Source organism: Elephantulus edwardii, unplaced genomic scaffold, assembly GCF_000299155.1.
Source record: "Elephantulus edwardii isolate Elephantulus edwardi_28Jun2011 unplaced genomic scaffold, EleEdw1.0 scaffold00006, whole genome shotgun sequence".
In the NCBI taxonomy this organism is placed as follows: domain Eukaryota; kingdom Metazoa; phylum Chordata; class Mammalia; order Macroscelidea; family Macroscelididae; genus Elephantulus; species Elephantulus edwardii.
Window position 1 is genome coordinate 32,775,378 of NW_006399756.1, and position 25,855 is coordinate 32,801,232.

Here is a 25,855-nt window from a genome sequence, read left to right on the forward strand (position 1 = left end):
CTGCTCTTCTGTTTATGGAAGTTTGATGGACTAACGGTCCAGCATTTTCACATCAACGTGGGGTCAGGTGAGTGCTCACAGGACGTGGTCATCTGCTAACATCATGAAAACTCAGTGATCTCTCTCCTCAAAGACAAGAGTGTGTCAAGTTTTAAAGGCCAGGCCCTGCTCCAGCTCCCTGCAAATTCTGAAAACTTGTTCTCAGTCAACCCTACAAAGAAAGGAGGAGGTGAGCTCACCCCATGAAGAGATTTTTCTCAACTGATGGGTCTGGGTCCACCTGTGGCAGAATCGACCTTGGGAGAAATCAGTTCTCAAGACCCCACCTCTGACCTACGGAACCCAACTCGCTGGGTAAGGAGTCTGGTAATCAGAATTCACAATAATTTTGCATCAATTCTGAAGTTTGACAAAGCTGGAGAGCCACATCCTCCCACTTGGAGTGGATCTTGGGATCCTTGAGCCACATCTGGGATCCCTAGATGTGCAGGGAAACACCCTTTACATGTAAGGTGAACACGTCCTCAGCTGGAGCACCTGGTTAGGCAAGCACGCGGTGAAGCTGTGTGTGTTTATTGGCTCCAGTTTGAACTGCTCATCATTCTAAATGAGAGGTTGACAGAGACAAATGCAGGTGAATGAGCCCTTCTTTGCACTGTTGTGTCCTGTGAATCACACTTGGGCAAAACAAGCCACACTTGGCAGCAAATATCCTCCCCACCTGTGTCCATTTGGATGGATGATTATGACACCAGGCACTGCCCACCCCTCACCTTCCCTGTCCAACAGCCTGATGCTCTCCAAACACAGGCGCCTGCTCACTAAGTGAAGGGAACCCCAGGGCAAGGCGTTGTGGGATAGATAGCTTCACAGTCGTTGAGCAACTTTGAGCTGGAACCCACCCAAAGCTGACCATCCAGCATGTTTTCAGAAGCAGTAAATTGCATGGGAGGAGATTGCGCATCTTCCTCCAATGGAGCAGCTGGTAGATCTGAACCCCGTACCTTTGGGTTGGCAGCACAGTTCCTTACCAGTAAGTCACCAGAGGACCCTGTATTTCTCCTTGCCCATCCCTCTACCATGGAGTCACTGACTATACAAGGGTGATGGAACTTTTCTTAAGCCAGGGAAGAACCAGCACTTTGAGTCCTCACAAACCCGCAAGCCCTTGAGCTGCATCCTTTCCAACATCTGAGGATAGATAGGTTAGGGAAGGGGTGAAGGAATCGCCGATTTTCTGCTGTTCCGCTGGGATTTTCGCAGGCATGAGGACGAGTGAGTGGCCGTGCTGCCCAGTGAACGTGCCTGTCTGCCTCCTGACCAGTGTTTCCTTTCTCTCCTCTCCCCTTTTCATCGCAGGACACAACGGACTGGTGGCTGTGAGTACCACCTTCGCCCTTGGCATTGTACCACTGCTCTTAGCAGTCTGGGGAGGGGTGTAAGGATAGGCAGACGGACCACAAGGGAGAAGAAAAAGTGGGCGAGCCCCCTCTTCCCAGTGAGTCAGATCATAGATTGTTAGCCTGACCAGGAGAATCTGAGGGCTTCCTTTTCTTTTTCTAATGCACGTGGATTATTCCCCCCGCTCCCTGGCCTCTGGAGAGTCAGGGAGCTTTCTGAAGCAAGAAGAGGAGAAGGAAGGAAAAGCATGTAACTGGAGTAGCCTAGAGACATGTTGGAGCCTGGGTATGAGGGAGCGAGCTTAGGAAACTTTGATTTACAGAGTGGACACTGCCTTCTGCCCCCCAGCCAGACTATAGTAGATAATAGCTATGCAGTCCATGTGTACCCCAGAGAGAAAAAGGAACCCCAGTCTAGCAGAAAAGGCAGGGGCTTGCCCTCAATAGCTGGTCTGAAGACAACAGCTGGGCCAGAGTTACCGTAAATTCATGCTTCCCAAACGCAAGTCCACGTACCGCTAGGAACTCAGAGCATATGTGGGAGGGGCTTCATTGTGCAGAACACACACAGCCCGTCTTCCTGCAGCAGTGGCTGGTCTAGAGCACCAACACGAAGGGCTCGGGAAAGCAGTTGCTGGGGGCTTATGGTGAATCTTAATGCTCTGGTTATTCATTTTACTTGAACATGTGACAAGGAAAGTTCTGTAACTTAATCAGTCAGTCATTTAAAGCATTGATTCTCTATTAATACAAACACAGGTTCATCTCTCAGGCCTGCCCCTTTCTCCTGTAAAGGTTACGGCACGTCACTTGGGCTCTTTGAACCTCAGCAGAATGAGAACAATCACACCCGCCCTTGCAGAGTGGTTGTGAAGGTTAGAGATAATTTGCTTCGAGGACGAGACACATAGAGCTTTACACAAAGGGTGGCTCTTACCATTATTGGAAGGTTCCAGCCCAGTGAAGTCTAATGTCACAACGCCCTTCAGCCAGAGACCGTCAGGAGCGCCCCTGTGGTTATGCCACATTGTTAATACCAACACTGGGTTGGTGTCCTTCACAGGAAGGGAGACACACACCATGGGGTGTTGGGGGTGTCTCAGTAGGAGGGTGCTAGGAGGAACTGATTGTAGGGTTTGGGCTTCAGTTGGATGATTTGAGGGAGTCTAAGGAAGCAAGGATGTCAGGATGATGAGGATGGCGCAGACTAGGACAGGGTTCAGATCTGCGTTTATAGGGTTGCTGTGAGATATACTAGATTCTGCAGCACCTAACAACAGCAACAGGAAGAAAGGCAGGAGCTCTGGTGGCGTACTGGTAAGGAGCTGCGCCATCAACTCACAGGCAAGTGGTTCAACCCCACCGGCTGCTGTGTGGGAGAAAGACGGATAATCTCCTTCTGTGTGATTTACCGCCTCCAAAAACCTGCTGGAGGATCCGCTATGAGTCATCTCTGACTCCGTGGCAATGACTGGCTGAATGAAGGAAGTAGGGGTTCACTCTAGTTTGGATGTTGCCCAAAGCAGGGGTAACCCTGTGATCATATTATTGTTGAGCACTATCAAGTCAGAACTGACCCATAGTTGACCCCCCCCAAGCGGGTTTTTAGAGGCAGTGAAGAGTAAGAGATTACCCATCTTTCTTCCACAGAGCAGCTGCTGGATTCGAACTGTATGCCTTTGGGATTGCAGTGCAGCTTCTTGTTATTAGGCCACTAGAAGTATGTGATAGGGCATCTCAGTAAATCTTACCTCATTGGGGAATTCCATCTAGCTCTGGTGGCTTGGTGGAAAGGTGTTTCTCTGTCAACCCAAAGGCATGTGGTTTGAATCCACCAACGGCTCCATAGGAGAAAGATGGGCAATCTCCTCCTGTGTGATTTACAGCCTCTGAAAAGCCAGTGGAGGGCCAGCGATGAGTCTGTTCTCAAGCACTAGCATGGTAGAGGACTAGTAGGAGAGTATCTGCAGTTGGTAAAGAAGCAGTTACCTGTTTTAGCCTGGGAGGGGCTGTGTGATGGTTGGTGGGTGCCATAAGGCTCTTGGTTTTGCTTGTACTTGGACAAAATTGCTCTGCCTCATTTTCTCATGGCGGCAGCATAGCCTTGTGTGAGGGTGGTGTTCTGTCTGATTGCTGTTATCTGATAGCAGAGAAATGTGGCTGAGCTCTGAGCAGCAGGCCAGCTTCTGAGAGTTAGAAGAGGCTCTGGTCCTTTCTCACTGGGATACCTCAGCCATATAGATCCTGGATTCTCACTGCCTGCGCTCTATTCCCAGCACCTGTCCTCACTGCCTCTCTGGGCCTGAGCGAGCTCCTGAGCTCACCAGGCCTTGGTTTCCTCCGTAAAATGAGGATACACGCAGTGCCTATCTATCTCTAGGATAGCCGGATGGGTTACCTGAGATTGTGGCCACACTCTGCCTGGCACAGAGTGGCTGCCAAGTGGATTGTTCTTCCTCTCAATCTGACATCATCTGAGCGGCACTGTCCCTGTTGTCACTTGTGGTGGCGGCAGAAAGACAGTGTTCTAGGTCTGGAGACCCAGGAGCCATTTAGTTCAACAAATAGATATTGATTTTCCACAAAGTGCTAGAGAAAAATTAATTTTAAATACCTCTTTCATTATTTGTTCCCTACAACAAAATGTTGTTCCTGCAGTAGCTTCATTTATCGGGTTGCAATTGGCACAGTGGCAACTATCTCTATCTTCCTGTCTATCCATCTAGCTCTCCATCCATCTAGATGCTTCTTCAGTTAATCCTCACAGCTGCCCTATGAAGTGAGTACAGTTGCTACTCTTATAATCAGGTGAATTGTTGCCTGTGAGGACACTGAGGCCAGGCGGGCTGGGAATGGAGGCCACAGCACCTGAAGGAGAGTTGAACCTGGACAGTCCGGCTTGGTGCCCACAAGCTCAGCCTCACTGGCTGCCTCTTGCTGAGAAGATGGCATCCTTGATCTAAGATGGGTTGGATGCAATATGAGTTCAGAGATATACCAGTTGTTTAGGAGGGAAGGTCATCTGCTGCTGGGGAGCAGAGATGCAGGAACACTCAGTGTACAGGACAATTCTGAGAAGGGGTCTAGGAAACGTGAGCATTTAGGGAGAAGCAAGAGGGATAGAGTTTCCAGAGGGTGGACAACATGGCCCAAGGAGCAGCACACTGGCCCGGTGGTTGGGACCCTGAGACTGAGGCTCAGCTCCAAGGGATCTCGAAGTTTCCAGAAGGATGACGGGAGGGCCCTGTGTGCCCCACCTCCAGGCGGCCTACCTACAGAGACTGGGGGTGAACACAGCTGTCTTTGAGAAGCGTCATGTGATTGGGGGTGCAGCTGTCACGGAGGAGATCATCCCAGGTGAGCCCCGAGGGTGGGGAGGGTGGTGACCTCTGGTTGACCCTTGGTGATTGTCGTTCTCCGATTTGGTTTCAGGGTTTAAGTTCTCCCGAGCTTCCTACCTCCTCAGCCTGCTGCGGCCACAGATTTACACAGACCTGGAGCTGAAGGTAGAGCCCTCTGCAGCCCGAGGGTGGGGGTCCCTAACAAGGGCTTTCCTGAAGGTTTGCCTATGCACTTGTTTCCTGGGTGCATTCCCACAGACGGAGATTGGTCCAGCTCACCTGGAATACTAAAAACTAGGAAAAGGACATAAAACTTGGACCTGTTTTGAACTGTTAGATCCCTCCTTTTCTCCATCTTTCCTGGCACGTTGTCTTTTTCCGACGATTGGCACTTCCTGACATGTTCTAAGTATATGATACAAAGTTTCAGCACCTTTGCCTCCAAGGATTACTCTGGTTGCACTTCCTTCAAGAAAGATTTGTTTGTTCCTTGACAATCCCTGGCACCCGAGTAAATTTGGGTAGATGGTGATCCTGGTGCTAAGTTCAAGGGAGGAAACAGCCCCTTGGGTGATGCACAGAGGCAGTCCCATCTGGAGAAGAGGCCCTTTATTTGAAGAGGACATTGACAGCCCAGAGAGACCTACAGCAGGTCCCCTGAGCTCTTTCCAGGAACATTCTGTTTCCGATGCAAGAACAGAGTGTCTGTTTCCCCAGTGTCACATGGTGGGCTGTTGTTGCGTACAGGCAAATATAAACAGAGTCATAGCTTATCCTCCAGCAGGTTTTCAGAGACTAGAAATTGCGTGGGAGGAGGTTGCCCATCTTTCTCCCTCAAAGCAGCTGGTGGATTCTAACTGCCAGCCTTTAGGTTGGCAGTGCCATTCCTTACTCACTAGATCACCAGCAGGAGCTTTAATGTTCTGTCATATTGATCCTTATCCCAACTCTGAAAGAAGGAACCGTTAGTATCCCCGTTTTATAAGGAGGGAACTTCAGGGAAACAGGCTAAAAGTTCACACAGTGCAGAAATCACAAGAATTTCAACTAGGTCTAGTTTATAGATATGACAAACTTTTGTCTCTCATACTTTGGGCATGTTGCTAGGAGAAGCTGTTCCTTGGAATAAGACATCACACTTGGGAAGGTAGACAGTCAGGAAAAGAGAAGGCCTTCTGCATGGTGGACAGACGCAGTGACTGCAGTAATGGACTCAAGGATTCCTACTTCTCGTTCTTGAGGGCCATGAGAAGCTGCCTCAGGCACCTTGACAATGACCTTCTCACCTTGGAATCCAGCCCTGAGCAGTTTCCCCGTGGACACCTGCATCAGTCATGAGCACTCACCCCCGCTCGGACCTGCAGAGAGCCTGGTGTCTGAGGTCACAGACTCCGGCGCGGGACTGACGGATTTGGAATCCCTGCTCCACAATTTACCACTTACTTCACTTTGAGAGTTTCTCAACTTGATCAGATCTCATCTCCCTCACGCCAAATAATTGTCAGCTATTATTCCTAATGGGTCGGGAGTTTCACGACCAACCCAAGCGAGGCAGCTCTCTGGTGATTCAAATCCCTCATTGTGCCCATGGGAGAAAGATGAGCGATCACCTCCTGTGTGATTTACAGCCTCTGAAAACCCAGTGGAGGGTCAGCTATGAGTCAGTTCAGACTTAACAGCAGTGAGAGACAGAGAGATCTCACTACTCATATTTTGCAGCTGAAAAAAATTGAGGCTCCAGACAACACAGCCTATTCTGAGCCTTGTGGTTCAGCGGACCCTGCCACTGATGGGAGGGTCCCAGAACACGTTCCCTTACTGCCACTGTCCCCCTTCCAATCCCATAGCCAGAGGTCACCTCCCCACAACCCTGGAGCTCCACTGGAACCTCCTTCAACTCCTGGCTCTTGGTTTCCACAGCTCCTAATGCAAGTAACTGGATTCAAACTCTCAGTTCCAGCCTTCTAGAGAAGACATTTGTTTTCATTAAGCTTCACGTTATATATTGGAATCCCAGTGGGTTTTTTGTGTTGTTGTTAGGTGCTGTCAAGTTGAATACAACTCATAGCAATCTCATAAACAATAGACCTGAACCTTGTCCTATCCTGCGCCATCCTCGTCCTCTCTGACACATCGGAGCCCGTTGCTGCAGTTGCTGGGTCAGCTCATAGCATTGAGGATCTTCCTCTCTTTGACTGCCGCTCGACTTTTCCAAGCATGATGTCCACTTTCAAGGAACAGCTTCTGCTAACAACATGCCTAAAGTGTGAGAGATGAAGCTTCGCCATCCTTGCCTCCAAGGAGCATTCTGGCTGCGCTTTTTAAAAAACATCCTCATTTGTTCTTTTGGCGTCCGTGGGATAGTCAGTATTCTTCTCTAGCACTACAACTCAAAGGCATCAGCTGTCCTTCTACCATCCTTTGTCATTGCTCAGCTCTCAGATACATAGCAAGTGAGTGAAAAGACCATGGCCTGAATCACCTTAGTCTTCAGACTGACATCATGGTTTTCAGTGTTTTGGAGACTTCTCATGGAATCCCAGCTAAGAGAAGGAAATCCGCACTTAGCCAAGCACACAGTGTCCCTTGCTTCCTTTGGGGAGTAGACCTGTCCTCACTCCAGGTGGCAACCCCTAGTCCTTCTTCCCTCCCTCAACAACCTTCCGGGTCTCACCCACGTAGCAGCTTGGGCTGAGATGCAGTGGAGGCTGGGGGACATGTACGGCCCTGGAGACAGAGCTGGTGGGATCTGGCTCTGGACGGGACTCCAGGCTGACGGAAGGAGTGGCAGAGAGCTCAGTGTGTTAGTTGAAAGAACGAAATGAGAGGTACCCAGTAGACGTTCTTCCAGCTTAGAATCAGAGGCTCCCCACCTTGGGGCTCAGGGGGTGCCTGGAGGCCTCCCAGCCCACACTCTCACTAGAGAGACTGACACATGGAGATCCTGCCATCCGGCCTTTCCTGGGGAAAGTCCAACAATCGTTATGCTTTTAAAAGGATTCCTCATGCTTTTCTAAAACTTCTCACAGATCTCGTTTCTATCCTTGTCATCAGCATAAATCAAATGAATCCGTCGACATTGATTCATTTCCAATTCATGACGACTTCATGTGTATCAGAGCGGAACTGGTCCATGGCTTTTCTTTGTGTTGATCTTTACAGAAGCAGATTGCCAGGCCTTCCTAACGAAGTGCCCTGGGTTGGTTTGAGCCATCAACCTTTAGGTTAGCAGTTAAGTGCAAACTATTTGCACAGCTCAGGGACCTGTCAGCAGCAGGCATGTCAGCATTACTGACTGCACTGTATCTGGGTGCTGGGGACACAGCAGCAAGCAACACAGAGCTCCCGACCTCATAGAGCTTACAATCTACACGGGGGAACAACAAATACTAAATAAGTAATAATCTAATGGGTGGTCAGTGCTTTGGAGGAAAAGAGAATAGGGTGAAGAGAGCAAAGAATGCTTTAGAGGGGCTCAGGCAGTTACGAGAGATCTCAGTGACATGGTGACATTATGCAAGACCCCAGGGAAGTGAGGGGGCAGGCCGCTCCCCAGCCAGCAAGAGCGTGAAGTCTTATTTGAGAGTTAGCAGGCCCCTGTTTATTCATCTGTGTCTTCTCTGAAAAATAAAATTGGCTGTGCTTTCAGAAAGTCCTATGCATTAGTAAAAATTTGTAAACCAAATCATATTTCAAATGCATCAAGGGAACTTCCATTTAAAGTGACCCTGAGGTAAATGTGTCTGCAAAGTAAATAATTTTTCTTTCCAATGTGAATAATTTATCTGCCATGTAAGTATGGATTTTCACATAACTCGCTTTATTGTGTCTTTCTAAGTGTTAATTATTTATTTCCGCAGCGAGGCCAGTGCGTCACAGACTCAGTTTAGGGCTGTGGTTTGAAACCCAGCTTCCCTACCTGATGAGACCGTGGGGGTTTAAAATCCGAGCTTCAGCTTTTGCATTTGCACAGTGAGAATAATACTCATCTCCTAGAGTTATTGTGAAGCTTAACATCAGGCAATAGTTGTAAACCTCTAGTCCAGGGCCTGACATGAGGTAAGGATTGCATTGCATCGTGTTGTATCAGATACAAGGAAGGTGAAACTTGGTCTCACACACTTTGGGCACCTTGTCAGGAGGTGCTAGTGTCTGGAAAAATACATCATGGGGAGCGTGGAGGGCTGGTGAGAGAGAAGAAGACCCTCAACAGGATCGATGGACACAGTGGACAATAGTGGGCCTGAGTACGGTAGAGACCCTGAGGATGGCACAAGATATGGCAAGGTTTCCGTGTGTTGTTGGTACGGTTGCTATGGTGACCTAGTGGTGAGAAATGTGCTGCCAATCAAAAGGCAGATGGTTTGAATCTGTCAGTTGCTCTGAGAGAAAGCTGGGCAGTCTTTCTCCACGTAATGTATGGCCTCTGAAGACCTGCTGGAGGGTCAGCTGTGAGCCAGTTTCAGTCACAGCAATGACTTTGATTTTGATGAGTCGTAGTTAACAAGTTAACAACACTTAGCCTAACATAATATCATAAGCTGCCTTGGCAAGAAGGGTTTTTAATAAATGTTTAATTTTTTTTTAAAAAAAGCAACCAGAACCACACACCTTGAGAATTTGTACAGTTTTCTAAATTCTCTCTCCCACAAGCAGAGAGAGAGAGAGAGAGAGAGAGAGAGAGAGGAAGTGTTGAGGGCAGTGACCAGAACAACAACAAAACAAACAAAAAAGCCACCGTCATCAAGTTGACTCCATCTTAGAGTGACTCTGTCAGGTTCCCAAGACTGCCAATCTTTACACATGAAAATGGCCCATCTTTCTCCCGAAGAGCAATTGGTAGATTCAAACCACCACCTCTTTGCTTAAGCTCCTTGTGACACCTCCTTAAAATGTTGCCTGTGTTGCTTGTGTTCTTCAGAAACATGGGCTGAGGCTGCATCTTCGAAACCCATACTCCTTCACCCCCATGCTGGAAGACCACACAGCTGGCAAGGGGCCCAGGTCCCTTCTACTGGGCACAGACATGGCAGAAAACCAGAAGCAGATTGCCCAGTTCTCACAGAAGGACGCCCAGGTAAGGGTAGCAGCTAGTAACTGATCCCCATTCCTTTCACCCCTAGAGGCTGGAGATGGCTCTTGAATGGAAGTTGCCATGGAACGCTCTGTCCCCAGACCACACAGTCCTGGACAGGCCACACCAACTTCCCCACGAGAGTCCAGCCTCAGCCAGCCTTTGATCTTCAGCACAGCAGAGAGAAGGGCTGGAGGGGGTGGTGAGGACCGGTGACATCAGAGCCTTGTGTCTTCAGCAACAGGCCTCTGTTAAGTAGTCTCCACTGGCTGGATTTCAGAAGGGTATACAAACTGACATCTATTTACACTCTGTCTAATATCCCTCAGGCTTTCAGAAAGAATTTCCAAGTGGTTATTAATATTAAAGTGAGCAAAAACCAGGAAGGAGGATGAAGGCGAGATCATAGACAATTAAGAATAGACTGAATTGGATCAGAAACACAGGACCAGAGGTTGGAGTAAACAGTCACTCCACCAGCCATCAGTCCCCTAGCAAATCAGTCCAATAAAGGGCCAGAATGGCATGCAGGTCTGCCAAGAGAAAGTCAATACCTCGGGTGGAAGATGCAGTTAAAGGAATTTATTCCACTGCTTGGTCTCAAGTCAGTGAATAATGGAGACCGACCTGCTGCAATCATCTTACAAGGATTGAAAGGTTCTTTGAATGGCTGTTTCTTACACCAAGCTTGAATACAAGCTGAAGGCACGCAATTAAGGGTCTGGTTTAGTGGAGACATTTTTATAAGAAGCTAGGTTTATACATTATCACCCACTTGTTAGTTTGATGTCATACTGTAGTGGCTTGCATGTGGCTGTGGTGCTGAATGCTAAGTCTCTGGCATTTCAAATACAATCATGGTGAGCTGAATACACCAGAGCTTCCAAATTAAGGCAGATGAGCAAGAAAGGGCTGGTGATCCCCTTCCTAAAATTGATCAGTTATGTTTCTATGGATTATAAGAGAATGTTGTGTGGTATTCTGAAGCTGAGTCCTCCGGGCTGGGAGTCATTCAGAAAAGACAGTGGCCAGAGCAGTGGGCTTGAGTACACGGACCATTGTGAAGACAGAGCAGAATCAGGCTGTGCTTCGTTCTATGACCTTGGGTCACTGCGTATTAGCACCAGGTCAACAGCACTTGCCGTAGTTTCATGGAAATGATGCAACCTCTCCACTCACAAGCTGGCTTCCTATTCATGCTATTTGGGTTCCTTATTTAGGTAGGCCCCTCATATGTGAAAAATAGAATATGTTGGTACAAACACTCAGCCCTGCCCCTGCTGCCCTCCAAGAGAAGGGGGTTGGGGGGGTGAGTAACCAGGTTCAGGGATGATGGGTGTAGAAAACAGATTCTGTGGAAGAGCGTGTTGGGGGAGGAGACGTAGACTTCTGCGGTTGCTGCTGCTGACAGGGAGGCACGTGAGGTTTGCAGACGCGTAGACGTGAAGCACACTGGAAGACGTGGGAAGAGGTTACTTGGTGTAGTTCTCAGGGAGTTGTAATTGTCACTCCAAAGACAGCACCACTCAGGTGATTCAAACCCACTAGTGGCTCCAGGGGAGAAAGATGGGCAATCTTCTCCTGTGCAAAAACTCGATGACACCTAACAACAATAGTAACTGTCATTTGTAGCCTCAGAAGCCCTATGGACAATTCTACTGTCATACCAAACCCTCTGGACAAGTCCTTTAAGGTCACTGTGAGTCCGTATTGACTCGATCACGGTGGGCTTCCTTCCAAGGCACTTCTGAGTAGATATAACCCTGCAGTTAGGAGTCAAGGCTCGTAACCATTTGCACCATCCAGGTTTCCTCTGAAAACCTGCTGTAGGATCAACTCCGGGACTATTCCAAATCAATGGCAATCAGCTTTTCATTTTAAATACAGAAAAAAAGCACATAGAGAAGAAACTTTGGAATATTTTATGGCTTATCATAGAGACTTCACTCCAAGATATGTACCAGGGTCTGACAACACGTCCCCATCCTCATCCCGATGACTCTACCTCATCTCAGACAGCTCTGACTTCCCCTGAAGACCTCTGTGCTGATCCACTGAGGTCCACGGTTGGGGATGGCAGACCATACAGAGACGGCGTGGAGACCAAGCATGAGGCAGTGCCCTGTGAGGTCTGGGAAATGGAGCCTTGACTCAGGTCTCTGTTCCAGGCCTTTCCCCGATATGAGGAGTTCATGAATCGCTTGGCGTCAGCTATTGACCCTCTGCTGGACGCAGCCCCCGTGGACATGGCCACTTTCCAGCGTGGTTCCCTGCTACAAAGGTTCCAGGCACTCTCCACCCTCAAGCCCCTGCTGCGGGCAGGTGAGTCCAGAGCGCAGATGTCAGGGTATGATGAGTGGCCTTATATAGTAGCCTGAATGAACCCATTTTCTCAATGGCAACCCAAGGTTGACCCTCCCAGGTGGCCAGTCAATTCTGGTCTGTTAGCTTGGGGTAGTTTTGGAGAACTTCAGTAAAAAAGATCTTGGCCTGGGATCCCTAAAATAAAGGCTGAAATAAAGGCTTCCATGTAAGTACATCATTTACTGAGAAAGATAACCCCAGGGCACAGTAAATGAGGAAAGGGAGGAGAGGACTGAAAAGAGGGCAATTCAGTTCCAGGGTCTGTTACTGCCAGTGTGGGTGTGAGGGGCCGAGTTTGTGAATGCAGTTCAGGACCATTTCCAGGAGATGAAAAGGGGGAACATTCACCCATGAGTTTCTGAGCCCTGTTAGTCAAGGGCTTCCTCATAGAACATTAATTCTCACACTCATGTGCTGCATGTCTGTGGGTGGCAAGTGGCTTTTTGGGGGTGTCCTGTCAGGACAACCATGAAAAAGAACAACTGGCAGCCTTGAAGAAGATGCTGTGAGACGACGCCTGCTTGAAGCTGGCCAAAGCCTGTACGTGGTCCTAGTCACCACAGCCGGCGCTGGAATATAAGATAGGGGCCTAGGGGATTTGAAGAGATGACAACACACAACCACAATCAAACTCACTACTATCCCATCAATTCGAACTCACAACAGCTCTATAGGACAGAGTAGAACTGCCTCATCAGGTTTCCAGTGTAGCCCCATCTTTCTCACACAGAGGGTCTGGTGAGTTTGAACAGCTGACCTTTTGGTTAGCAGCTGAATGACAGCCCCATTGGAGTTCCTGTCCCATATATATCACTGAAAACCCCAAACCCACTGTCACTGAGAGGATTCTGACTCATAGGGACCCTCCGTGCAGTTTCTGAGCTGTAAACCCTTTCAGGAGATTGCCTATCCTTTCCCCTACAGAGCAGCTGGTGGATTTGAACCACCGATCTTCTGCCTAACAGTCCAACATGCAATGCAATGTACCCCCAGGGCTCTTCTCTCATACAAAATAAAAAACGAAATCCACTACCAGCAGTTTGATTCGATTCATAGTGGCACCCTCCCACCACCCACCACCCCCCTGCTGGGTTTCTGAGGCTGGATTTCTTTATGAGAATAGACTGCTCATCTTTCTCCCTAAGAGAAACTTGTGAGTTTGAACTGTCAACCTTTCTGTTAGCAGCACAATATGTTACATACTACACCACCGGAACTCCTTGTCTCAAACATTAACTCTACTGCATCATAGATTCAGAACTGACTCCTAGCTGACCCTCCAGGGAGTTTCCAAGGCTGTAAATCACACAAGAAGAGATTGCTCATTTTTCTCATAAGGAGAAGCTGGTAGATTTAAACTGCCAAGGAGGGTCAGCCTTTGTGTTAGCAGCACCACTTCCTAGACAAGGCCCTCTGAGTTCCTTGTCTCATACTTGTTGTCCTTGGGTAGCATCGAGTCACAACTAACTCCTAGTTGATTCTCCAGTGAGTTTTCAGAGGCAGTAAATCACACGAGTGGAGACTGCCCATCGGGACTAAGCAAGAGAGTTCTCTGATCGAATAGTAATGTCTGCTATGGGTTGGGAGAGGGAAGTTTCAGCAAACATGGTATTATTCCCATGATTCCTCCACAGGATACAGACCAATTTCATCTCCATGTCCTAGGAAAAATACAGAATTAGCTGTATGTGGTTACAAAATTGCTGCATAACAATGACAAAATTCCTGTGGCTTTCAGAAAGAAACATCTCTTTTTCACATGTCTGTGTGGCTCTGTCGAGCCCAGCTGGACTCCACTGGCATGATCGGGTCTCATGTACATGCTCGTGATGGGGCAGATTGGCTGGGGCCGCTCTGTTCCACATGCCTCACATCCTTGTCTTGAAAGCAGCAGGCTAGTCAGGCTAGGAAGGGCCTTCTTACATCAATGACAGAAGCACAGAGGACCAGACTCATACACAGGCCCATTTCACACCTCTGCTGTGTCACATCTGCAAACATACCATTGGCTGAGCCATTAAAGACTCATGGAGCTGCCTGGGGCGGAACAGGTCAACCCATCCATGGTGGGACACTGAAGAATCCAGTGGCAAAGTTAGGGACCGTCAGGTGGACTATAACTCAGAGCAACCCTTTGAGCAATGGGACTGAACCTTCTCCTAGGCTGTGCTATCTTCATCGTCTCTGGTATAATTGAGCCCGGTGGAGAATCAAAGCTCATAAAATCTACCACAACTGCCCAAAACAGCCATTGCCTCTCAGTCAACAGGGGGGGAAAAAGCCAAGGAACTTTATGTAATAACTTCATGTAATAAACATTTACCGAGTAGCTGCTATGTACCAGACACTAAGCTAGGCACTGGGACCATGGCTAAAGATCAGGGTGCTGGCCCTTAAGTCTTACAGCTCAGGGACCCTGAGATGATGTTGAATCAGACGAATGGGGTAGCAAAGCACTTTAAGCCTTACAGAATCCATTGAAGGGAATATGGTACAAGTTCCATTTTTTCCCCCCAAATCTAAAGCAGTTGCTGCCAAGTTGATTCTAGTTCATGGTGAACCCATGTGTGTCAGAGCAGAACTGTGCTGCATGGGGCTTCTAAGGGCGGATTTTTCAGGCATGACTTGGTAGACCTGGTATAGAGATCAAAGCATTCAGCTGATCACCAAATCGTGGGCAGTTCGAACTCACCAGCTGCTCCAAGGGAGGAACATGAGACAGTTTAGCTTCCGCTTATGACCTTGGAAACCCAGTGGACAACTCCACTCTGTCCTCAAAGATGACTGTGTCAGAACTGAGTTAATGGCAATGAGTTTTCTTCCAGTGCACCTCTGAGTGGATACAATCCTTCAGTTAATAGCCAAGGATCTTAACCCTCAGCACCAGTCAGTGGCTCCCCCAAATGATGACAATAGCTCAAATGTAGTTAAGAGACTATTAACTTGCAAACACTTCACAGCTCTCATTTAATTCTCACACACTAGTTACTTCTCATTCTAACAAACAAAGAAGCAAGTTTAGAGATTTTGAAAACCAGCTTTTCAGAACAATTCTAAATGGTTCCATCTTGGTGGATGGAAACAGGAGCGGCATACTCGTTGCATAGCAACTAAACCTCTTATGCCTCAAAGGTTGACCCCAAGAGTAAATAGACAGCAGTGCCCTGCACAAAGATGGCGGCTGACCATTACATTCAAGGCAACACTGTAGGCCGCCATCTTTGTGCAGGGCACTGTTTGCCTGTTTCCTTTTGGAGTCAAAGTCTGAGGCAATGGAGGTTTCATTGTTATGTTGTATGGATACTGTCACTGTTTCCATCAGCCAGGACTGAATCATTTTGAACTAGTTTATTAAAAACATGCCCAAGGTTTTCTTTCAGCTTGTAAGACTTGCCTTCAAAATTATAAGCTCCTCCCACCACAAATTCTCCCAATTTCCCCACATTCTCTCTTCCCAGGAGGCCAGATTAGAGTGTTTCCTTAGTCTCAGTTTGTGTCTTCTGGGTCTTCTCTTTCAGGCCTCACCCTGGGAGCCCAGCTTCCCCAGTATTACCAGGTCCTTACAGCTCCTATCATGAAGGTAAGTGAGCCCCCCAGCTTCAGAACAACAGTGTGAAAGGAGGGGGTCATCCCACTCAGGCTCGGAGTTCTTCTCCCTATTGTTTTGCTGTCCCAGGTGCTAGACCAATGGTTTGAGTCTGAGCCTCTGAAGGCCACTCTGGCAACAGATGCTGTGATTGGAGCCATGACCAGCCCCCACACACCAGGGAGTGGGTGAGTGAGGCAGGGAGGTGGGCAGCGGGAGGAAAGGGGTATCAAGGTACAATTTAAGGGACCAGCGGGCACATTGTCCCCACAACAGCAGTAGCAACACTAGCAAAAACAACGAGAACAACTGTCCTATCTTGAGCTCACATCTTGAGTCATTGATGTAACCTTCCGCTGAGGTGATGTGGTTCAGAGAAGGCGAGCGCCGGCCAGGTCACACAGCTAGCAAGTAAGTGGCAGAGCTGACTTCCAACCCAGGTTCTTACACCTCCTTAGCCTGCAGCCTGTTGCTGTTGTTAAGTGCCAATGAGTCCATTCCCTTGTAATAGATTAGAACTGCCCTGCAGGGTCTCTTAGGCTGGGAGCAGCCTGCCAAGTCTTAATCCTATGGAGCAGCTGGGTTAGTTCAAAACACAATCTTTTTAGCAAGCAAGCGCTTAACCACTGCATCAGCCGTCCGCGCCATCAACCACAGAGCGCTGCTTCACTAAGACAGGCCTCTCCTTAGCTTCCACTATAATATCTCAGCACTCTTGTCCTTCCTCCTTTTCTTCTTTACTCTCACCCTCTCACTTGGATCTCTTTCCCTGTTGACCCTCCCTCTCCTACCATTGCTGTCCCAGGAAAAGCGCACACTCTGACACCTTTGTATGGGGTCTGAGAGCCGCTGTCTTTCTCTATGGGTGAGGGTGCACTGACAGTCAAGACCGAGAGGGGGCAGTGAGACACAGGCAAGTCAACAGTTGTGACCTGACTCAATGAGCCCTTTGTGGAAAGGAGAGTGTGTGTGTGTGTGTGTGTGTGTGTGTGTGTGTGTGTGTGTGTGTTTACTTGTGTACATGAGTGTCTGTGGTGTATGCTGGAATGGAGGATGCGGCCAAGTTTAGGACACAGAAGATGCAGCTCAGAGCTCTCAATGTGGCTTTTCTCAGAGATTTCCCAACCCCAGTATACTTAAAGCCAGTTCCCAAATTCTCCAGAACCTCAGCGAGAGGAGAAACAACAATCACCAGTCTTGGCTGAGTTTTCTGATCAACCAGCTGAGACCTTCCTGGCCTGTACTTTTTGGGTCTCCAGGAGACTTTAAATTTGGGAGACAAACTGCCCAGTTTGTGAAATAGACCTTCAAGTCTTTCATTTCTCCAGTAACTCTTTTAATCATGGTCTGCTCACCTGTGCTAGGTGCTAGGGATCCGGCAGTGGACAGAGCTAAAATCCTCAGAGGAGAGATTGGCAACGACATTAAGTGCTACAGTGATATGATGAGAGATGTTCAGGAGGTAAAACAGGGACCCCTAACTGGGTCTCGGTGGCACTAGGGGGTCTCTGTAAGAAAGCTGAGTTACAAAACACAAGGAGGAATTCATTCAAGAGGGGTTTCCAGGCAGATGGAAGAGCGTGTGTAGACCCTCGTAGGTGAGAGGCTGATCCATTCGCAGGGACCATCAGAGTGTGGGCTGCAAGGGAAAGGATGACGACTGATGTGGCTGAAAGCAGACTGGAGCCTCGAGAGCAATGATAAGACAGGGAAGGTCTTTACAAGGGAAGTGGTGGGCGCATCGCTGGGTTTCTGAAAGAGCTCCAGCTTCTATGCAAAGAATGGTCTGTGGGGCAAAAGAGAAGTTCCAAACAGAAAACCAGTGCCTCAGCTTTGTAAGGAAAAGAAAAGGCAGCCAAGAGGGGCTGCAGTTGGTGGTATGGTGGATAGAGGGTTGTACTGCCAACACAAAGACAGGGAGTTTGAAATCTATCAGCTGTTCTGAAAAAAGTCGGCAACCTCCTCCTGTGCTATTTACAGCCTCTGAAGCCTGTTGGAGGGTCAACTAAGAGTTGGTTCTGACTCAATGATGAGTTTTGGTTTTGGAGTTTGTTTTTCAGGAGCACTTAATTGGACGTAGATGGTGAGGAAATAGTAGGAAGCATGGTTAATTCCTGGGTTTCTGTTGAAATCTGAAGGTGCCATGCTCAGAGATGGATAAGACTCAGGTAATTTTGAGACTAAGGAAAAATGATGCATTTAAGGTGTCTGTCTAAAAAGATCCAAACTGAGCTATGCAGGGTAACTGGATATAGACACTGGAGCTCAGGAGAGAGCTAGAGTCACAAGTCTGGGCATCATAGGTACACAGTTGCTTATAATCCATGCCCATAGATACATTTGCCTGGAGCGAGAACACAGAATGAGAAGGTCAAGGGCTTTTACAAGAGCCTGGAGCTCATCGGGAGGTCAGGTAGTGGAGAGACTGAAGGTAAAGATGGAAAGGGGGGTGTGCACCATTCCCACCTGACAGCCCTCATTCTGATGGTCTCATTCCAGGTACGTGTTGTTACATCACGTGATGGGGGGCCTAGAAGGGACGCCAGGGGCCTGGGGCTATGTCCAGGGGGGCATGGGTGCCCTCTCTGAAGCCATTGCAAGCTCAGCCACAGCGCATGGAGCAAATATCTTCACTGAAAAGGTGAGCAGTCCTCAAAGCTCTACCTCGGTGATTGGCAAGGGTCCCAGGATAGAACAAAGGCTTGTATTTGGAAAGCTTCCTCCTTTGCTAATAAATAACATGGCATTTGGAATCAGAAGCTTGCCCAAAGTTATGCTGTCTGTTGGGACTAAGCAGGGGCTCTCTGGGTCCCGATCTCTCTGATCACCTCCCTTCCAGTTCTCTGAACCTCATGTAGGCTGACCCTTTGCATTGGACGGGGTGGGTTCAAGGTGTCCTAGGAGCATGGATCCAAGGAAGTGTGAAGATATGGGGCAATGTTTGCAATCACATCTGAAAACATCACAATATGAGTCTCTGGGGACAAAACACCACTTATTCTAAAAGGTCTTAGCAGGGCTATATTTGGGGTGGGGGTGGCCTGAGAGCAGCACAGAGAGGAGAGGCCCCCAGCATCCAACCAGGATTTCCCCCAGAGGATGGTGGTCTAAGACCTCTTTCTGGTGGGCTTAGGCGGTGGCCAAGGTGCAGGTGAGCAGCAGAGGCCGTGTCCAAGGGGTCGTGCTGCAGGATGGCACGGAGGTGAGGAGCAGAGTGGTGCTGTCCAATGCGTCCCCTCAGATCACCTTCCTGAAGCTGACACCTCAGGTGAGGCCTGGGGGTGGGAAGAGAGGTGGCTGCCAAGATGGGGGCTGGGAAAGGGTGCTGTGTGCCAAGAGAGCCAGGTCTACACTGAGTGGACAAAGACTAGGCAACTGGCAGGGCCAAGCCCTCCTCACCTGTGCTAGTGAGCCTTTCTCTCTCTCACCTCTTAGGCAGGTAGCAAGCAGGGAAGGCAGCTCACATAAAAAGAGAAAGATCTAGAAGAATGAGGTGGCCTCAGGTTCGTGGCAGGCAATTGACAGAGTCAGAGGTAGGAATCCATGGTTGTCTCTACAACATTTTTTCTCTCCTGATTGCTCCCCTTGACCAGTTCTAATCCTGCTTCTTACGTGGTTTATCACCTTGTTAAGACTGCATAGAAGATGACCACACAACTCCGGGGCATACTGAAGGACATTGACTTAGCACGCAGATTGGGAGGGCTCAGCTCATCTAGGCTGAGTCTGGCTGATCTGGGCTCCCTTCTGCCTCTAAATCCAGCTCTGCTTCCTAGTCAGTTCTGCTGATCTTGGCTGGGCCCATTCCTGTGCTTGGTGCGCTGACCATTGGTGGCTCCCGGAAGCCCAGGCACGTTCTCAGAGTCTGGCGGGGGGCAAGGCAAGCACGCTCAGTCCTGTACATACTTTCCAGGCCTCTGGGCATCACATTTGCTGACAGTGACCAACACAGGTCTCATGGTTGAGCCAGCAAAGAGCGAGAGGATGCCACAAAGCTACACAATAAAGAGGTGTGGATACAAGGAGGAGTGAGATTTGGGGAAATGTTTACAATCATCTATACCTTCCTGGTCCCAAAATATGACAATATGCAACTTTGAGGACAAAACCACCACTTTTTTCTAAGTGATTCTACCAACAAAACGCAGCATACACTAGTGCAAAGCATCTCCTTAAGGCAATTCTGACTTCTAAGACTTAATCAAGATTTCCAAGTGCTTAGTGGTAAGAAGAGAAAAGAACAAGTCAAAAGCCAAACCAGTTGCCGTGGAGTTGATTTCCACTACTGGCTTCTTTGGAGAAAAAAGAAGTGGCTTTCAGGAGAAAGAAGGGTCTTCAACTCAGCATCCTGCCTGAGGGCATACACTCACCTGACTCTCTCATTCCATGCGCGTCACAGTAGAAATCCGCTCCATGGAGTTTTCAATGGCTGCTTACCCAAAAGTTGATCATCAGACTTTTCTTCCAATGTGCCTTAGGGTAGACTCAAACTTTCAAACTTTCTGTTGGCAGTCATTTGTTTTAACCATTTACACTAACTGTGGACAAGAAGAGAAAGGAGGCTTGTGCACCCCAGGCCGTCATCCAAAGCAGTAGGATGTGGGGGGTATCTTACAGTGAGATCAGAGAACAGAGAGGAGAGTAAGGAGTAGATGGTGTTGAGTGGGCAGATCTAGGAAGGCTCCACAGAGGAGGTGGTTTTGACGGATGAAGAGGAGTTCTGCAGTCAGAGACTGATGGGCCAGGCTGAGCAAAGGCAAGCACAGCCTCCTCCCTGTCCTTGGGCACTTACAGTGGCTTCCCCTTCCAGGAGTGGCTTCCTGAGGAGTTCGTGGGGAAGATCTCTCAGCTGGACACCCAGTCACCTGTTACCAAGATCAACGGTAAGAGATGCACCTGGACTGCAGAGCACTCTCCTTTATCTCTGATCATTATGACTGGCCCATGTCAGCTCCTTCCTCTTCCTCTATCCAGTCCCTGTCCCCTGTGGCAAACACTTATTCCTGCTCTTCCTTCCCAGTTCACCACTCAGGTGAGCTGGGGAGTGCATACAAAGGAAAGACACTCAGGGGCTGAGGGTACATGTTCTTGACCTTGGCCTTGGCCTTCCTCTCTGACTCCTCAGTGGCTGTAGACAAGCTTCCCAACTTCCTGTCTGCACCCAACACTTCCGAAGGCCAACCATTGCCCCACCACCAGTGCTCCATCCACCTCAACTGTGAAGACTCCCACCTCCTCCATCAGGCCTTTGAAGATGCCATGGATGGCCTCCCCTCCCACAGGTGAGGGGACTGGTGGGCTTTTCCCCAGCTCACCTGCCCTGGTCCCCAGGGATGCATTTACAGCCAGGTGTGTAGGTAGGGGCATGGTTGCTTTGCCACGGCAGAGATGGGTCTTTTCTGCCCAATGCTGCATATGGCATCTACCTGGACCACACCTCAATTCCAAGGGCAAGAAATGCATCTCAAGCAATGGGTCTGTGGCCCAGGGTAGGTGGGAGGAGAGGGAAGATCAGCTTAGGAATGTGTCACAGGTTCTAGGACGGGATGAAGCACTGCAGGGTCCTGCTGGCATGTGGGAAGGAACAACGATGTGCTTCCTTCTGAGCCCCCATCATGCAGAGCTTCCTACTGCAGCTTCCTTGGACAGGCAGGAATGCTGCACTAGCTTATTTCTTTCCTATTGCTGATTGTCCTACAGACACAGGATGAAAACTTCTTCTGTGTCAGAACTAAGTGGAGGTTGGAGGATACAGAGACTAGACAGGGCATGAGGCACACAGAAAACTTATGAGACAGGCATACGAGTGTGTACAGCTAAGAAGCTCGGTGCCCTGCGAGAAGAGCAGAGGGCAGAGGCATAAATCCACTTTTAAATATTCATGGGCTTCCTACTGTATCCCGGACACAGTTCAGGGGCCTGGCCAGAGAGCAACAAGAAAATCAACAAGCCTCTGCCCTTCAGCTGATGCGAGAGAAGATGACTGGTAAATATGTGGCCAGGAAAGGCCTATCCGATGCTGCAACTTTGAGTAAATACATGGAGGGAATCGAAAGGATTGATGTAAATCCAGGGAAGAAGAGCAGACAGAGGGAAGGTCAGGTGCAAAGGCCCTGGGGCGGGTGTGTGTTTGCAGTGTTGAAAGGTAGCAACATATCTCAAGTGGTCAGAGAATTTGGGAGGGCAGAGAGGGAGAGGGTGCATCCCAGGAACCCTGAGGTGATGCAGGTAACAACCACCTGGGCCTCACAGGGAGATTCTCACAGGGAGAATCTGACCGGACTCCGTGTCTTCTCAAGGATTTCCCTGTGTTGCTCTGTCTCTGAGTGGTTCCCTCAGACCAGCTGCTGCTCTCAGACCTGACCCTCTCTTTTCCCCACCTGTTGCAGGCCTATGATTGAACTCTGCATCCCCTCCTCGCTGGACTCCACCCTGGCTCCGCCTGGCTGCCATGTCATCTCGCTCTTCACTCAGTACACTCCCTATGCGCTGGCTGGAGGCAAGGCCTGGGACGAGCAGGAGAGAGAAGCGTATGCAGACAAAGGTAGACAGAGTTCTGTTTCTAGAGCCATCTCCTCCCCAGACCACCCAACCCACGTGCCCCAAGGGGAGCGAAGTAAGTACCTGAGAGACTGTCAGATTCACAGTGTTGGCAAACACATTGATGTCTGCTGACATCCCGAAGTCTAGAGGGAAAGACTAATAAAGAAAACAATAACTGTAGCCCAGTGTACCAAGCAAACCTAGCAAGAAAGCCGCGAGCCAGAGAGACTGGAAGGCTTTCCAAAGAAAGGGACATTTGAACTGGGTTTTCAAGGATAAATAGGGGTTGTCATGATAAGAAAGGACATTCATAGCAGAGAGAAATTCTTGAGCAAAGCAGTGAGTAAAAAGAGCTTTGGATAGTCAAGGGAGACAAGTAACTTCATGCTCAAAGTTAGGATAAGAGGCCTTAGTTACAATTATCTATGGACAGGTTTGTTTCCTTTTTTCATTTTATTGAGGTATACTTTGTTATTGTTGTTGTTGTTATGTGCCCTCGAGTCACCTGCAACTCATAACGACCCTAAACCCTCCTCTATCCTGTGCCAATCTCACTGACTCCAACACACCTATTCTGATTACCCATCACTGAATCAATCTACCTCATAGACAGTCTTCTTTTCCTATGCTGTCCCTCCACCCTTCGAAGCATGATGTCCCTCTCCAAGGATTGGTCCCTCCTTACAACATGTCCAAAGTATGTCAGATTAAGCTTCAGAATCCTAGCCTCCAAAGTGCAGCCTGGTTTAACCCTCTCTAGGATGAACCCGTTTGTTTTCTTGGCAGTCCATGGTATATTCAATGCTCTTCTCCAACACCACAGCTCAAAGGCATCAATTCTCCTTCTATCCTCCCTAGCCATTGTCCACTCTCTGATGCATAACAAGTGATTGCAAAGACCATGGCCTGTATCAGGCGCACCTTAGTCTCCAGAGTGACTCCATTGCTCTTCAGTACTTTGGAGCTGTCCCTAAGAGCAGACTTTCTGATCACAATATATCTTTTAATTTCCTGTGTGCTGCTGCCAAGAGTGTTGATTGTGGAACTGAGGTATAAGTTACATGTAATAAAATGAATCCACCAAATTCTTTTTTAGTAAACATGTCCCATTGTTCAACAATATGATTGTGTCCTGTCTGCTGGGCTTTGGGACCTCTTGTCCTGGTCCTGATGTTATCTCACCCCTGCCATCTGGCCCTAGTGTTTGACTGGATCGAAGCCTATGCCCCTGGCTTCAAGGGCTCTGTGGTGGGCAGAGACATCCTCACCCCACCCGACCTGGAGAGGATCTTTGGGCTTCCTGGAGGGGTGAGTATGCCTTGTGTTCCTCTTCACGTGTTTCTCATGTACATGTGTTCCTTGGCCAGGCCCTCTCAGCTTTACCATGTCCACTGTCCAGTCTTCACTGGGACAGGAGGACAAAGGGCATCAGAGATGATGGCTGAGAAGGGATAGAAATGCTGGCAGGGGGTGGGATGCAGACATAGGGAAGAAGAATATGGAGAGAGCACATGAACCCTGTCAGCCTCTCTTGTCCAACCTTCCTCGGAGGGGAGTTTCATGCACTTCCTGGGACAGTCGGCAGGGAGACCAGGTAGGTACTGGGTATTGTCCCATGTGCCTTATGTCCAGGATGTTCAGCATGGTGAGTCCAAACTGAGCCGAGCTCTAGGAAAGAATCCACACTGGGCTCCTGGGCCTTGTTGCTGTTAGGTGCTGTTGAATGCCGCACATAGTGCCCCTATGAACCGCAGGCCTGAGCTCCGTCTGTCCTGTGTCATCCTCATCATATATGAGCCCATCGCCGCAGTCACTGTGTCAACCCATCTCATAGAGGATCTTCCTCTCCGTCACTGACTCAGCACCCAGGAAAGTGCAGATGATCTCATGAATACTTTTTGCTTGAATTAGTTGCCTAATGTTGGTAATACCAAAAGCAGATGACTTTAACAAACAGAAATTAATTTTCTCACACTTTAGGAGGCTAGAAGTCCAAACTCAAACTGGGAGTGTGGTCCATGTTGTATTAGGCAGCTCCGATCCAGACAGAGAGGAAAGGAGTCCAGGCAGAAGGGTCAGGGAAAAGAATTTCCTGGCATGAGAGGCCAGGAGCAGGAGGGCTGAGAAGAGGAGGAAATTACGTGCAAGTAGGGGTCAATAGCAAAGCTGATGCCAGGCACAGAGACAGGAGGTGGGATAGGAGTCAGCCTGAGGCAGGGGATGAGGTCATTCAGAGTACTGACAGGACAGCCAGAAGGTGGTCTCTGTGATAATGTCCAGCAGATACTGGTCTCTCTCTCCACACCTGCCTTACCTGGGAGCCTCAGGCGCCTCTGTCCTCGGCCTCTGGCTTCTCAGCCTCAGGGAGCCCTGTGCTACCATTTACTGTGACCTTGCTGGCACTTTGACCCCTGAGTCCAGTCTCAGATGGGTGTCTTGGCCAAACAAACATGTGCCAGCAGCCAAAATCAGCCAAAATCTTTCCATTTTTCAAAGACAGTGAGAGGAATGAATAACTCTTCTTGTTTCCTCAACATTTTGTTTCTCGCATTCTGAAAATGTTCTTGCCCCTGTCTTTCTTTCTACCTAAAAAATATCTCTGGAAAACCTTTCCTAATCCTAGGACATGTGCCTATTCTCTCTCTGCCCTTCCCTTTTCTGCACCTTAAAGTCTGAGCCCTTCCTGAGAGAACAGGGGAGGGAAGCAATGCCGAGGGAATGTCCTCTTTAGTTGGCCCAGGATCAGAGGCTGGAAAGCTAGATTACGACTGCGGCTCTGCCTCCCACAGAACATATTCCACTGCGCCATGTCCCTGGACCAGCTCTACTTCGCCCGTCCCTTGCCTCTGCACTCCAGTTACCGCTGTCCCCTCCCGGGCCTGTATCTCTGTGGAAGTGGGGCCCATCCCGGTGAGTGATCTGCAGACAGGGAAATAGAGCAAACAACCATAGAGGGAGGGAAGAAAGTTGGGAGGGGTAGAGACGGTCATGGCAGCCTAACAGAACAACCTCCTGTTCAGAATGCTTGGTCCCAGGTAAATGATAGTGGCCTGGGGCAGGCTGGCCACTGCCTCAGGTAGGCTCACACCTTCTCTGCATGACTTCCAGGATATCATATTAGGAGTGTTGAGTTTCTCAATTTTAGAATCCTCCTTTGCACGAATTCCAAGCCCACGTAGCTTCACTGAAGCTACACTTTCTCAAAGCTCTATAGACCTTGACCTTCTGGAAAGAGTTCATGCATCTTTCTATATACCCTTGTTCTCTCGTTTCACCGGCTAAGAGTCTGGCCATCTAGAACATCGGCTCTCAGACTTCGAAATGAAGTGCTTGTTTAGGAAGTGGGGCAGGGTTTATCTGAACAGTTGTCCCAGTGAGCCTGACACTCATGACCAGCCACCACCCTCTGCATAGCCACACTCTGGTTTGCTCTGGGTTTTGAGCAGAGCTTTGGTTCACGGTAGATTCCCTTCCAGGGGGCGGTGTCATGGGAGCAGCTGGACGGAATGCAGCCCATGTGGTCTTTAAAGACCTCAGGAACCTGTGA

The 25,855-nt window shown here is 49.0% G+C and overlaps 1 protein-coding gene across 1 annotated transcript; it reads left to right on the forward strand.

Annotated features, from left to right (window-relative positions):
- The first annotated feature begins 1,265 nt into the window (after nt 1–1,265).
- On the forward strand, nt 1,266–25,855 carry PYROXD2 (pyridine nucleotide-disulphide oxidoreductase domain 2). The gene is made up of 16 exons (XM_006880198.1): nt 1,266–1,275; nt 1,360–1,379; nt 4,664–4,757; nt 4,833–4,906; nt 9,663–9,818; nt 11,984–12,137; nt 15,698–15,759; nt 15,856–15,953; nt 18,265–18,406; nt 18,899–19,033; nt 20,576–20,648; nt 20,891–21,047; nt 22,155–22,309; nt 23,510–23,616; nt 25,098–25,218; nt 25,785–25,855. The coding sequence occupies exons 1-16, from the start codon at nt 1,266–1,268 to the stop codon at nt 25,853–25,855; spliced, it is 1,629 nt and encodes a 542-aa protein (XP_006880260.1).

Coding starts and splice junctions, on each gene's coding strand:
- PYROXD2 (XM_006880198.1), top strand. Junction 4,907..9,662: donor ACACAGACCTGGAGCTGAAG/GTAGAGCCCTCT, acceptor TGTGTTCTTCAG/AAACATGGGCTGAGGCTGCA. Junction 15,954..18,264: donor CCCCACACACCAGGGAGTGG/GTGAGTGAGGCA, acceptor GTCTCATTCCAG/GTACGTGTTGTTACATCACG.